The 13,689-nt window shown below is 60.3% G+C and overlaps 1 protein-coding gene across 2 annotated transcripts in view; it reads right to left on the minus strand.

Annotated features, from left to right (window-relative positions):
• LRP1 (LDL receptor related protein 1) overlaps positions 1 to 13,689 on the minus strand; it is an 84,876-nt gene that overhangs the window by 4,762 nt on the left and 66,425 nt on the right. Inside the window, exons 51-77 of one of the 2 annotated variants that reach the window (XM_030822396.1) lie at positions 13,412 to 13,528; positions 13,116 to 13,244; positions 12,736 to 12,858; positions 12,513 to 12,653; positions 12,239 to 12,429; positions 11,351 to 11,534; positions 11,122 to 11,207; positions 10,842 to 10,961; positions 10,160 to 10,347; positions 9,833 to 10,038; positions 9,117 to 9,305; positions 8,493 to 8,641; positions 7,983 to 8,076; positions 7,703 to 7,819; positions 7,365 to 7,484; positions 6,899 to 7,021; positions 6,613 to 6,738; positions 5,981 to 6,097; positions 5,232 to 5,338; positions 4,998 to 5,130; positions 4,030 to 4,149; positions 3,809 to 3,931; positions 3,306 to 3,446; positions 3,070 to 3,204; positions 2,878 to 2,997; positions 1,828 to 2,096; positions 422 to 600 (exon numbers count right to left, since the gene is read on the minus strand). In XM_030822396.1, the coding sequence (XP_030678256.1) occupies positions 422 to 600; positions 1,828 to 2,096; positions 2,878 to 2,997; positions 3,070 to 3,204; positions 3,306 to 3,446; positions 3,809 to 3,931; positions 4,030 to 4,149; positions 4,998 to 5,130; positions 5,232 to 5,338; positions 5,981 to 6,097; positions 6,613 to 6,738; positions 6,899 to 7,021; positions 7,365 to 7,484; positions 7,703 to 7,819; positions 7,983 to 8,076; positions 8,493 to 8,641; positions 9,117 to 9,305; positions 9,833 to 10,038; positions 10,160 to 10,347; positions 10,842 to 10,961; positions 11,122 to 11,207; positions 11,351 to 11,534; positions 12,239 to 12,429; positions 12,513 to 12,653; positions 12,736 to 12,858; positions 13,116 to 13,244; positions 13,412 to 13,528 (3,847 nt within the window). Of the gene's footprint in view, positions 1 to 421; positions 601 to 1,827; positions 2,097 to 2,877; positions 2,998 to 3,069; positions 3,205 to 3,305; positions 3,447 to 3,808; positions 3,932 to 4,029; positions 4,150 to 4,997; positions 5,131 to 5,231; positions 5,341 to 5,980; positions 6,098 to 6,612; positions 6,739 to 6,898; positions 7,022 to 7,364; positions 7,485 to 7,702; positions 7,820 to 7,982; positions 8,077 to 8,492; positions 8,642 to 9,116; positions 9,306 to 9,832; positions 10,039 to 10,159; positions 10,348 to 10,841; positions 10,962 to 11,121; positions 11,208 to 11,350; positions 11,535 to 12,238; positions 12,430 to 12,512; positions 12,654 to 12,735; positions 12,859 to 13,115; positions 13,245 to 13,411; positions 13,529 to 13,689 lie in introns of those variants that run through there. The other variant, XR_004032282.1, reaches the window with a different exon arrangement.

Genomic DNA, 13,689 nt, shown 5'->3' on the forward strand with positions numbered 1-13,689 from the left:
TCTTGGTCTGGGCACAGAGACTGCTGGGGACTGGGAGGAGGGCATTCTGTCCTTCTACAGAGAAGCAGGAGGGAGTCCGCTTCTGAGCAGGTTGAGGGGCTTTTCCTCTAAAACCACAGTGTGCTCATTCAGAGCCACCGAAGCTGGCAGAGCTGTTCCCCAGGGCAGAGTGTGGCTGTGCATGACAGCCGGCTAAGCAGAGGTCAGGTCCCTGCCCGAGCAGGCCCAGCTGGGGGCCCTGGGCAGAGGCAGCATGGGGAGAGCCAGGCAGGGGTGGCCGAGAAGGCCCAAGAGCCTGAAAAGGACTCTGTCCTCAGGCTGGCCTGGGAGGGAAGGGCACGCCTGTGGGTGCAGCCCCCAACCCTGTCCTGGGGGCTTCCTACCACCGGCCCAGAGGCCTCCCCCCAGGGCCCTTGCCCACCCCCTCAGTGGGTCCACCACAATGGCGTGGGGCTCGTCAATCATGCCCGAGATGAGCGTCTTGCGGTTCTCGCCCTTCATCTGCGCCACCTCAATCACATCTCGGCCCGAGTCAGTCCAGTACACATTCCCGGCCACCCAGTCGATGGCGATGCCTCTGGGCATTTTCAGCCCTGAAATCTGAATGGAAGCCACAGGTTTAGGGGCCACCGCTTTGTCTTCCTGCCATTATCCCCCCATCACCACTCTGCCAGCCTGCTGGAACATCACCCCAGGCTCACAGCCAAGTCCCTGGCTTTAAAGAGATTCAACCGGCATGGAGCTTATGCGCCAGACTTGCAGCTCTCACACGTGGCTGGTGAGCCCTCCCTGAAGCCTGTGCAATGGCGATGATCACCTAATTTTATTGATAAACAAAGTGAAACCCAAAGAGGTTAAATGAGGCAGCTAAGACGTACACAGTGGGTGGTGGCAACGATGGGGGATTGGTGCCGGAGGGCTGTCTGCCTGCCCATCGTGCCCTGTGCTGCCTGCAGCACAGCCAGCTGCTGACCATTCCCACTGCTCTGTCTTCCAGCCAGCCATGCCTCAGAACACAATCCTAAGACTGCCCCCTGCTCCACTCTCACCCTTTGCCCCTTGCACTGCCCTTTTCTTTTCTTTTTTTTTTGAGACGGAGTCTCGCTCCATCAGCCAGGCTGGAGTGCAGTGCTATTCTGCAACCTCGGTGCCACTGCAACCGAGTGGCATTCGGCTCACCGCAACTTCCACCTTCTGGGTTCAAGGGATTCTCCTGCTTCAGCCTCCCGAGTAGCTGGGATTACAGGCTCCCGCCACCATGCCTAGCTAATTTTTGGATTTTTATTTTATTTTATTTTAATTAAATTAATTTATTTATTTATTTTGAGACGGAGTCTCACTCTGTCGCCCAGCCTGGAGTGCAGTGGCGTGATCTCGGTTCACTGCAAGCTCCACCTCCTGGGTTCATGCCACTCTCCGGCCCCAGCTTCCCAAGTAGCTGGGACTATAGGCGCCTGCCACCATGCCCGGCTAATTTTTTTGTATTTTTTAATAGAGATGGGGGTTTCACCGTGTTAGCCAGGTTGGTCTCGATCCCCTGACCTCGTGATCCGCCCACCTTGGCCTCCCAAAGTGCTGGGATTACAGGCGTGAGCCACCGCGCCCAGCCAAATTTTTGTATTTTTAGTAGAGACAGGGTTTCACCATGTTGCCACGCTGGTCTCAAACTCCTGATCTCAGGTGATCTGCCCGCCTTGGCCTCCCAAAGTGCTGGGATTACAGGCGTGAGCCACTGTGCCCAGCCAGCACTGCCCTTTTCAAATCCTGCTCTGAACTGCCTGCTCTATGGAGCTCTTCCACTCCATCCACACCAGGTTGGGCACTCACGTTGAGGTGGGTGACACCCCGGTCAATCTGTCGCCGGTGGCGGTTGGAAGTGGTAGGAGGCGCAGCAGGTGGCAGGCTGCGGTAGGAGATGGTGCCCGTGTGCCAGTTGGTCCAATAGACACGGCCAGCCTTGACATGGACATCCATGGCATCAATGCGGACACTCTCGTCACCCTGGAATGCCTGCTCGTAAGCCGAATGGGGGTGCCCGGGGAACAGGCTGCGGATCTCATTGTCATCAGCGATGTACAGGACCTGGTATTCAGAGCCTGGAGAAGCAAGAGGCCAGGGCTGGGGCTGTGGGATGCAGGTGTGCACCCCACCCAGCTCAGCTCCTTTCACATGAACAGTATCCTCTCTCCTGGTAGAACCATCTGCTCCGGCCAGAAGCTGCTTCTTACCCTCCCTGCTCAGGGTTGCAGGCTCCAACCTCAGCCTCTGAACCTCCTCCTCTCCTCCCCTGAGCTGATCCACTGTGACCTGCTCCTTTCAGCCAGAAAGCTGTCCCTGCCCCTCCAGACCCAGAGACTTCTGCCTCCTCACGGCTGCTGGATAGCATCACCACGCTCTCTGCTACAAACTGCCTGGCACATGCTCGGGGGTGCATAGGCACATGGGGTGTGTGTGCTTGGCATGGAGCATGTGGGTGTGCATGGGAGTGCATGGTGGGGGTGTGTGTGTACCAGGGGTGTGTATGAATGTCTGTGTACAGGCATGTGGAAGGCACAGGTGGGCATCAAAGCGTGTGGGGAATGTGCAGGTGAGGCCCCCATGACTGTGAGTGTGCTCTCATCCTGGCAGTGGTGGGTGAGGAGGCGTGTGTGCAATTCAGAGCACTGCCACACCCCAGACTCCTTCAGTCAGCCAGCCCCAGGACCTGCCCCCGCTGTTGGGCCAGGATTGTGCTCAGGCAGCTGCACTATGAGTCTGGGGCTTCCTGTCCGGGCAAGATGTCCGCAGGAAGAGATTCAATTCCAAGTCGGCCCCGTTTGATATTATCCCGGTCGCCCTGCCCCACCCAGCTTTTCTGCCCTCTGGCGGCTCCGGCACCTTCGGCCTTGCAGGTGTTGTGCGTCTTCATGAAGTTTCGAGCACAGCTGCAGAGGTGGCCACCCTTGGTGTTGTTGCAGAGCTGGGAGCAGGTGCCGAAGCGCAGGCACTCGTTGATGTCTAAGGGTTACAGAGAGGGTCATGGGAGTCCACAGCTGGGGTGTCCGCCCCTGCTCTGCCCTGCTTTCCTACCTTGGCATCCGGGCTGGCCAGGCACAGTGTGGAAACCCGAGCGGCAGGCACAGTAGGCCGCTTTCTCAGTGCGCACGCAACGTGCCTCGTCCCCACAGATGCTGGCGTTGGTGGCGCAGCTGGTCAGCTTGGGGTCTGTGGGGGACAGAGAGTGGATGCCCTCCCTTGAGCCACCCCAGGCCAGGGCTTGGCTCTCCCCGCTCCCCACCGGTGTCCGGTCCGCTGCTGGGCCTCACCGATGCTGCAGTCCTCCTCGTCAGAGCCGTCCCCGCAGTCATCGAACATGTTGCAGCGCAGGGAGAAGGAAAGGCAGCGCTGGTTCCGGCACAGAAACTCCTTCTTGTCTTTGCAGTGGGTGGTCTGGGCCGTGGGGGGCTCTGAGGAGGGCGGAGGCTTTAGGCCCTGGGTATTCACCCCTGCCCCCTCCTCCCACGGCAACCCCATAGATAACAGTGGCTCCCAATTCCTAAGTGACAAGGCTTGCAGGGGGAGCAGGTCAAATGTTTGGGTTCCCAGCCCCACTTGCAAGACCTAAGGCATCAGGCAGCCCCCAGAGCCTTCCCCAGGGGCTTCTCTTTCCTAACGAAGAGCCCCCAGGCTCCTAGCAATAGATCCTCCCTCCCCTTCCTGGGCAAGTCCTCCTGGTTAACCCTAACCCCAGTGCAGCTCCCACGAGGCCCACACTCACCCCACTGTGCACTACCCGCCCCTGCAGGCCTCTCGTGGGCCCCCTGCTCACCACAGTCCTCTTCATCAGTCCCATCTCCACAGTTGTCCATGCCGTCGCATTGGCGCCCGATCCACAGACAGACGCGGTCATTCTTGCAACGGAAGGGCCGGTTGGGAGGACACACGAATCGGGCTGCGGCAGCCAGGGGGACACAGAGCCAGAATCAGTCTTGGGAGTGGGGGGTGGCTGCTGGCCACTGGGGAGCTTGGGAGCCCCACCCCAAATCTCACCACACTCCTCGGGGTTCTCATCTGAGTTGTCCCCACAGTCATCCTCGCCATCGCACTTCCAGGCCAGCGGCTTGCACAAGGTGTTGTTGCACTGGAACTCGTCCAAGGGGCAAGTCCGCACTGGTGCCAGGGGGAGCCAAGAGATAGAATGAGCCATGAGCCCACCTAGACCCGTCTCCACAGGTGGGGGTTCCAGGCTCAGAGGGGTCACCAGGCAAGCAGTGGCACAGCCAGATTGGAGCCAGGTCTCTTAATTTTCTACTTGGTGGGGCCAAACTGCCTCCTCTGGTATTTAGGGGAGAAGAGGCCATTTTTTCAGGGGTGTCTGGAGTAGTTCAGAGGGCACTGCTTCTCTGGTATGTGGCAGGGCACTGTGCTGTGTAGTTCCACAGCGGGGATGCAGGAACAGCACTGGGCTGGGAATGGAAGACCACGTTCCCATCCCTGTGCCTGGCCTACCAAGGCAGAGCCAAGACATCTGCCCGCACAGTTGGGATTTCCGCTTCAAACCCCAGTCTTTTCTCACCCCGGGCTTCACCTGCCCCCTCTGTGCTGCCGAGGCCAGGCAGGTCAGCGAGGGACAGGCACTGTCTCACTGTCCCCAGGAAGGGAAAATAGGCAGGGCTTTTCTTCTTGGGGCAGCAGACTGTCTCGGAGGGACTTGTGGGGTGGGCCCTAGATGGGCACAGCCCTCAGGGTTTGCTGGATTTCAGCTCAACTGGTCCCCTAGACTAGGGGGCATTGAGCTGGGGCACAACCCGCACAAAAATGTGTATTCAGGGGCCCTGTGTCTTGTTTACTACTACGTCCCTAACACCTATGGCAGTGCCTGGTACATGGTAAATGCTCAATAAGTATTTGTTGCATGAAGAATGAATACAGAAGAGAAAGAATGAGTGAATGACTAGGCCATGTGGCAGGGTGGGCAGCAGAGGGAGGACCCAGGGAGACCAAGCCAAGGGGCGCACCGCCAGTGCTGCAGGCCTCCTCGTCACTGCCGTCCATGCAGTCGGCGTCTGCGTCACAGCGCCAGCGCAGGGGGATGCAGTGGCCGCTCTTGCACTGGAACTGGTCCATGTCACAGCGGGGGGTGCAGTCTTTCTGTGGGCATGGGCACAGGCAGCTGGTCAGCTCTCGGCACCCCCCAAGCCCTGCCTGAACTCCTCTGAGGCCATCTCCTTCCTTCTCATCTCCCTGCCCACCTCGTCTGAGCCATCCGCGCAGTCGTGGTCACCATCGCATTTCCAGCGCCCCGCGATGCAGCGGCCGTTGGCACAGGAGAACTCACTCTCGGAGCAGGGTCGAGGGGCTGGGAAGGACAGGGGGAGACAGGCCCAGGAGGGTGGGCACAAGGACTCCAGGCCTCAGTAGTACCACAGTCCCCAGCCCAAGGCCCATCCCCGTGTCTCTGAAGGCCACAGCTGACTGACCCAGAGGCCGAGCCAGTCCTGGCAGAGCCCACTGGCTGCCCCCGTGGAACAGCTAGGCATAGGCGGGCTCACACTTACCCCATGGGACAGACACCAGAGAGGGCACAGGTCCCTGGCCTTGCCCTCAGGACAGACTGTGTTTGGGGACGGGAGCGGGGGCAAGACCACTGAGACAAGCACCAGGGTTTGGGGAGAGGTCAATCAAGGATGATGGGTAGAGGCACGGCACAGGGACAGGGGCTCTGGGACAGAGGCGGGGGTATGGTGGGAGCACAGGCACATCAGAGACACCTACCTCTGCAACCCCAAGAGGACAGTGTGAAAATGGAGAGAAACATGAGATGAGGTGAAATGGCACAAACTCAAATACACGACATGGAGTGGGGTGGGTGAGGAGGGCGGCTCCTGCCCCCGCCCTGGGAGGTGGCCGCCAGCTCTGGCGAGGCCTGTGGCAGGAGGGTGGCGCGGCAAGGGCCAGGCCTGGGAGGGGCTCACGCGGGGCTGGGTGGCTGGGGACGTACTGCAGCTCTCTTCATCGGAGTTGTCACCGCAATCATTGTCGTAGTCGCACTGCCAGCGGCCGGGCACGCAGCGGTTGTTCTTGCAGCGGAACTGGTATGGCTCACAGGTGCGTTCATCTGGAGGAGGCAAGTGTCAGGGCAGTCAGGGACAGGGCTGGGGCAGACATTAGGGTCCAAGCAGGCATGGTCAGGCTGGCCTGGCAGGGATGGTGGGCATCCCAGCTTGGGAAGGGTCAGCTGCGGGGAGCCCAGGCGGTGTTTTGAGATGTGGGGTCTATAAGGAGGTCTGGGGACAGGAGACATGGTTGGGGGTGTGTGTGTGGGCAGCTGCCTTGGGGAGGAGAGGAACATATCCCATAGGGTAGGCAGGGAAAACTCCACACAGGTATGTGTGGATGAGGCGTGGGCAGGGGCAGGGATAGGGAAACTGGGAGACATGGGGCACGGGTGGATGTGGGGAAGTGAGCTCCAGCCAGGCTTCCTTCCCCAGCCCCACAGCAGGCCCAGGAAGCCCAGCACCAGGTCCACGCTGAGACCGGTGAGCAGGCGGCCTCCAGCCCGCCGCCTGCCAGGGGCGCCATGCCTCCCACTCAGGTAGACCATCTTCCTCCTGGAGCGGGGTCTCAGCTCACCACACTCTTCCTTAGGCTCATCCGAGCCATCCCCACAGTCATCCTCTCCATCACACTTCCAACGCGCTGGGATGCAGCGGCCGGAATCCTTGCAGCGGAACTCGTCCACACCACAGGTCATCTGGGCTGCAAGCAGGTGGGCATGGGGTGAGGATGAGACTCCTTCCAGGAGTGTGCCGGGAGGGTGGGGAGGCTGTGGGAGCGGCCACTGAGGGGGTCACACATCGGGGTGGTGTGAGCAGCAGACACTGGAGAGGGAAGTTGGGCCCCAGGCCAGGCAACTCACTGCAGTTGGCGGGCTCATCACTGCCATCCACACAGTCATTGTCCCGGTCGCAGACCCAGACCCGAGGGATGCACCGTTTGGTAATGGAGCACTGGAACTGGTTGGGGGCGCAGGTCACCTCGGCTGCGGGGCAGGCAAGAGAATGAGGGCCCTCCCTTACACCTGCTACTCCAGTTCACCATCACCGTCTTCTCCCTCTTCCAAGCCCTGGCCTTGGTCCTGGCAGCAACTTCTTGGGAGGAAGGAACAGTTTATCCCCAGTTTTGGTGCTTTTTGTTTTCTGGATCTCTATGTCTCTGTATCATGCATGATGATTTTTATGAGCAAAGCAAGTTACATCCAATATAATTTGTGTTGCCCATCTACTAAAGCTATTTGAGAGCCTCTCAAAGCTGTGGGGAAATTCTGCCTGCCCTGCTTCCATGTCATCTCCCACCGCTGCCCCACCGCCACCTCCAACACTCACGGCAGTCCCTCTCGTCCTCCCCATCTCCGCAGTTGTCCTGCCCATTGCAGCGGAAGATGCCGGGAATACAGCGGTTGGTGTTGGTGCATTTGAACTGACTGGGCAAGCAGACGTGGATGTCTGTGGAGGGAGGAGGGGGTGACTCGTGGCGAAGGGAGGACTCAGGGGCAGGGAGAGGGTGCCCATCCCTCAGCAGGGAGGACACAGGCTTGAGCCGCAGGAATCCAGCCTGGAGAGCAAGCTGCCATGGGCTGCAACTTCCCTGCCCTTGAAAGCCCCAAATCCTGGGGTGGGGAAGATGCTGGGGAAGGAGGGAAGGTGGGCGGGCAGTGCTTTACCACAGTTGGCCTCGTCACTGTTGTCCTGGCAGTCATTGTCGCCATCGCAGATGAAGGCAGGGTTTGTGCAGATACCTGTGGAGCACTGGAACTGTCCGGGCCGGCACTTGAACTCGGCTGCCAGAGAGGGAGGCTCAGAGTCAGAGTGGCTGGGGTGGACACGGCCAGGTCCACTTGCAGGGCACCACAGCCCCAGCCTCTCCAGTGGCCATTCAAAGCCTCAGGAGTCAGGCCTCCGACACAGCTGGGGGCCCTCCTGTCACCCCCAGCAGGCACTCACGGCAGTCCGGGGGCTCGTCTGAGTGGTCCCCGCAGTCGTCCTCGGTGTCACACTTCCACCAGAAGGGGATGCACTTGTCGTTCTTGCATACAAACTGGAGGGCAGGTGGGGGCAAGAGGGGTTGGTGGGGGTCTGGGGGACTCAGAAGTCTTTCTTTTGAGGGGCTTGGATGTTTCAAAGAAGTTGAGGCAGGGGTCAGGGTGTTATGGGGCAGGTTGGGATATGGTGAGTGCAGAAAGGCCAGGTATGGGGCTGCGTGGGACAGGGTGGGGAAGGCAGCACTGGAGCATGGTGAGGAGGGTCAAGGTTAGGGTGTGGAGGTGTCTGTGTGAGGTGACGGGGGTAAAAGTATTGCTGTGGGGAGACAAGAGGTAGGCAAGAAATGTGGGGGTGTTAGTGTGGGGAAACCAGATGCGTGAGGACATTAGGACAGAGCAGGTGTTGGGGTCCAAGGAGGATTGGGGGGTTGGGGAGCGGGCACTGGCAATGGGGTCTGGGGGACAGCCTCACCTGGCTCGCCGTGCAGTTGGACACACAGGTGCGTCCGTCGCTACCCAGGTAGAAGTTGGTGGGGCAGGCACATTTGTGCCCTCCCCCAGGGGACAGCAGGCACAGGTTGCTGCAGCCACCATTGTTGACCTTGCAGGGGTGATTGGGCACTGCCAGAGAAAACATTGTGAAATGTGGTGATATTTTCTGGCCTACCAAAGGCTGCCTCACTCACTCTATCCTGGACGGAGGCGGGTGGGTCTGAACCCTGCCTCTTTTAGGAGGGAGCTGAAGCCGGAGATAGGAGAGGATCCTCTCAAGGTCCCAGAATCAGGCCAGGCCTGAAGGCCAGCTCCCCACCTCCTCTGTGCTTCCCTCCCAGGGGCCTGCCTTCCTTCTGGGGGCCCGGCACCCAGACCCCCACTTGACTGGCCTCAGGGCCTTGCTGCTGCCAGACTCCAGGGCTGGATCCAGGCCGGGCTGAAGCTCCTGGGAGCCAGACCATCCCCTGTCTAGACCCTCCTGGAGTCTCCCAGTGTCTGGCCAGGAGGGTTTGGTCAATGCTGGAGAAGGGATGAGCAGGAACTCCCAGGGACCCCGGTGCCTGGCTCACCCTTCGCCTGCTCCCACCCCTTGCCTGCTCACCATCCGGCTGGCGCAGGGCATGGAAGACATGCAGGTCCATGGGCCGGTGCAGCGTGCTGATGAGGAGCGTTTTGTTGGTGCCCGTGGTCTTGTGGGCTCGGTTGATGGACTTTGTTTCCCAGTCGGTCCAGTAGACGTAGTCCTCAAACAGGGTCAGTGCAAAGATGTGCGGGATGTCCTGGCTCAGCACTGTGGGGCCGAGGGGCAGGCACAGTGCCAGTCAGCCCAAGCTCGGACAGGGTGTCGGCCCACTCCACCTCCTCAAGCCCCACTACCACCCTGAGAGGTGGGTGTCAGCCCCAGTTACAGATGGTTCAGGGGCCCCCCATGGTCTCACAGCTAACAAGTGTCAGAGCTGGAGTTCAAACCTAGACTGCCTCATGGCAAGTTCCTGCCCCGCCAGTGTATGGTTCCCCTCGGGAAGTGGGGAGCACTGCAGTTCCCAATCGCAGGCCTCCCACCCCCACCCTCCTAGGGGCCAGTCCTCCAGAACTGTGTATACAATGGAAAGGCCTCTCCTCTTCCTTCCCAAGGGAGCTGGGTGGTGGCCAGGCTGGGGAAGCCCCCGGGGTGCTCTGAACCAGCAAGTGGTGTCCTCAGGCCATATCCTCCGCTTTTTACGTCCACTCTTGTCCCCAAAACTTGATCCCCTGTCGCTTCAGACCTCCATTCCCACTGAGTCTGCTGTGCCTGGACAGCTTCACTGGCACACTGACCAACGTGGCGATTGGAGCCATCCAGGCTGGCAAATTCAATGTAGTCCTCGCGGGCGTCAGCCCAGTAGATGCGCTCAGTGACATAGTCCAGCGTCAGGCCGTTGGGCCATGTGATCTTGGTGTCCACGATGACGCTGCGGCTGGACCCATCCATGCCGATGCGGCCGATCAGTGAATGGTCACCCCAGTCTGTCCAGTACAGGTACCTGGCGATGGGTAGGCAGTGAGCCCTGGGAGATCCTGTAACCCATCCCACCAGTGGCCTGCAGGGAGGCTGGGCTTGGATGCTGCTTTCAGGGGCTCCCCCAACCCTCCTCAGCCACATACCCATTCTGCACATCCACCACCAGAGCCCTGGGCTCACGGAGGCCAGAGCTGACCAGCACCGTCCGATAGGCCCCATTGAGCTTGGACACCTCGATGGTGTCCCGGCCTTTGTCGCACCAGTACAGGTTGCCACCCACCCAGTCCACAGCCAGCCCATCGGGGTTGCTGAGGCCTGTACGGTGTAGGACCTGCAGGAAGGGGCAGGGGAGGGAGAGCTCTGGGTAACTTGGAGGAGCACCTGCAAGCCTCTGTGAGGCTCAGCCTCCCTACGTGTAAAATGGGGTAGAGCTCCCTCTGCCAGCTCTGGTGGGAGAACCATGGAAGTAAAATGCCCAGTCCTGGGCCTGACACTGTGTAGGTGTCGGCAGAGGCTCTAGGAGAGGGGGTTCTAGGTGAATGGAACCACAACCCAAGCCTCACAGTGCTTGGCCAGACCTCATGGGGAACTTCCTGATAATTAAGGAGATGTGGGGCTGGCAGCGAGGGGAAGAGCAAGAGGAATCTCCCAGTCCTTGCTGTCTGGGCCCAGAGGAGGGTGAGCAGCTAGAACAAGCAAGCAGTCATACAGTGACTAGTGGAGTGAGAAGGAAGCAATTTGGGTTGGTGGGCGGGAAGGAGAGACGATCTGAAAACAGTCATCTGAGGCGGGCCAGTGTTTGTCGCCGAGGGCCGCCCGCCTCACCTGCACATTACTCCCATTAAGGTGCATCCTTCGGATCATGCTGCCCTGGGTCGTCACATCTGTCCAGTAGATCATCTGCTCTCGGTAGTCAAAGTCCAAGGCAACGGCGTTGTTCAGGCCCTGGATTTGGGGAGTGAGGGAGAGTAGAAGTCGGTTGTGGCAGCAGGGGCCACATTTGCATCTGGGGGAGGGATGGTTGGACCTAAGCGGGGAGACTTGCAGGGGAGGCTGTGCTGGGTCTGGGAGATGGGCACCGGGGAGGAGAGCCTGGGTTTGCTACCTGCTTAAGTAACGTGTAGTTGGACCCGTCCAGATTGAGCTTGCGCAGGTAGTACCGGTTGGCGAAGATCAGAAACGGTTCCTCGTCTGCAGACAGAGGATCTTGCCTCAGCTCCTGGCACATTCTAGCGGCCCTGATCTCCTGCCTGTCTGGAGCTCTGCTGCCCAGGCGGTCCCACACAGCCCCTAGATGCCTGGGTCACCTCATGCCCTCCAAGCGTGCATCTCACCAGTCACAGCCTTGCAGCTGTGGGGGTCGCCGCCGCGGGGTGCGTAGCCCTCCACGCACAGACACTTATAGCTGCCATGGGTGTTGATGCAGCGCTGGCTGCAGGGGAAGGTGGTGCTGCACTCGTCCACATCAGCACACGTCCGGCCGTCGTCCTTCAGCCGGAAGCCAGGGCGACAGCGGCACTGCAGGCACAGGGAGCCTTGGGCTGGGCGTGTGGCAGGGTCTGGGCCTCCCACCCTGGAGACCTGGCTCAGAGACTCCAATTCCCTCTACCCGGCCTCACTAGGGGCAGCAGCACATGGGTACTGAGTCCACCCAGCTGGCCCACAGTGCAGGCCTCCTTCTGTGTGCCCCCGAGTGTCATTTGACAGAGCTGCACGTGCCCTCCCCCTGGAAATGCTTTCTTCTCGTGGCTATTCTCCTGCCTCAGCAGCTGCTCCTTCTCAGGCTCTTCTGCTGGTCCCCTCACCTCCCTGCTCCTGGCTGTTGCTCAGCTAGGGGCTCAGAGTTTGGACTCCTCTCTTCTCCACCTACACTGCTCCCTTGGGAATCATATTCAGGCTCATAGATTCAAATAACATCTCTATGGTGATAACTCCCGGACTTCCCTCTCCAGCCTGGGCCTCTCCTTGAACTCCAGACCTGTGTATCTCTTGCCTACTTGACGCCTCACTCCTCTCTTCCTCTCACACTCCGTATCTCATCTGTCAGCAAATCTGCTGGCTGTCTACCTGCCAGATAGAGGCAGACCCCAACCAAGCAGATTTCTGTCTCATTCACTGCTGTATCCCCAGTGACTAGGGGATGAATGAATGAATGAGGCAGTGGAGAAAGGCGTTCCTGGCAAGTCTGGGGTGTGGAAGCTCCTCCCCAGGGCTGGGCATACCTTGAAGCCGATCTTGAGGTCCTCACAGTCCTGGCTGCAGCCACTGAGCTTGCGGCTGAGACACTCATTGATGTGGCAGCCACGCTCGTCCGAGCTGTCGCCACAGTCATCCTGGCCGTTGCAGAGCAGTGCCTCAGCCACACAGCGCCCACTGCTGCACAGGAACTGTGACGAGGCATTGCACTTGTGCTCTGCGGAGGGGCGGAGGCGGCAGGTCAGCGGGGTCTCGGGCAGTCTGGGGAGGGGGCAGAGGGGAGCCAGGTCTGGGGCCCACCTGGGCTGGTGCAGTGTGGGTTCTTGGGAGCCTCGTCACTCTGGTCGTGGCAGTCATTCTCGCCATCGCACTCCCACTGGCGGGAGCTCAGACAGCGCCCATTGGCACAGCGGAACTCACTGGGGCCACAGGTCGGGTACTCTGGGGGAGTAACGGACCTGTGAGGCTGATGCCCTGGCCCGGCGGAGGGCAGGGCCTCCTCCCACCACCGCCGAGGGCTCACCACACTCAGGGGACTCATCAGAGCCATCTGCACAGTCACGGTCGTGGTCACACACGAAGTGCTTGGGGATGCACTGGCGGTTCTGGCACATGAACTCACGGTCGTCGCAAGTGCTATTGTACACTGCGGACAGAGGTGGACACAGCCCTTCAGCCCTGCCCGGCCAGCGGCTGACCGTCCCCCACTCTGACCTCCTGTGGTTCTCCTGGTAGAGTGGGCAGGGCACTGGATGAGGAGTCTGGACACCTGGGCTACAGCTAGGGCTCCGCCCCAGTGGACCCCACTGAGGCATTTCCTCTCCTGCACCCCGGCTTCCTCATCTGCAAAGTGAGACTGTGGCCATTTGCTGTCCACCCGCTCCACGTGGCCCTGCCACTCACAGCAACCAGCTGCGATGCTCTCATCTGCACCATCAGCACAGTCTTTGTCACCGTCACAGAGCCAGCGCTCGGGGACACATACGTGGGTGCCAGGGCAGGAGAAGGAGGAGGGGCCGCACGTCTTGCCTTCTGTAGGGGGAGAGGGGGCCACCGAGAGACTTAGGAGGAGGTGGATCAGGGCTAGCAGTGGGTGATGCTTCGCCGTCGTCTGCAGGGGTGTCTGTGTGTGGGGTGGAGTTGGGTGGGGTCTGTCCCTCCCTGGGGCACCTCCCCCGGCCCAATCCCAGCTTCCTCACCACAGTGAGCAGCCTCGTCTGAGCCATCCCCACAGTCATCGCTGCCGTCACACAGCCACTGCTTGGAGATGCAACGATGGTTCTGGCACTCAAACTGGGCCTCTGAGCAGAACTTGTCTGGGGCAGTCAGAAGCCACAGTTAGATGGGGAAGGGCGGGGATCGCCCACCTGGGGAGGCTGATGCCATGCGAAGGACAGGAGAGATGCCCACAGCACCCCTCTGTGGGGGGGCTCAGCAGCAGCTAGAGGCAGAGTCTCTGAGTCTGACCTCAAGAGTT

Source organism: Nomascus leucogenys, chromosome 11 (assembly GCF_006542625.1).
Source record: "Nomascus leucogenys isolate Asia chromosome 11, Asia_NLE_v1, whole genome shotgun sequence".
In the NCBI taxonomy this organism is placed as follows: Eukaryota; Metazoa; Chordata; class Mammalia; order Primates; family Hylobatidae; genus Nomascus; species Nomascus leucogenys.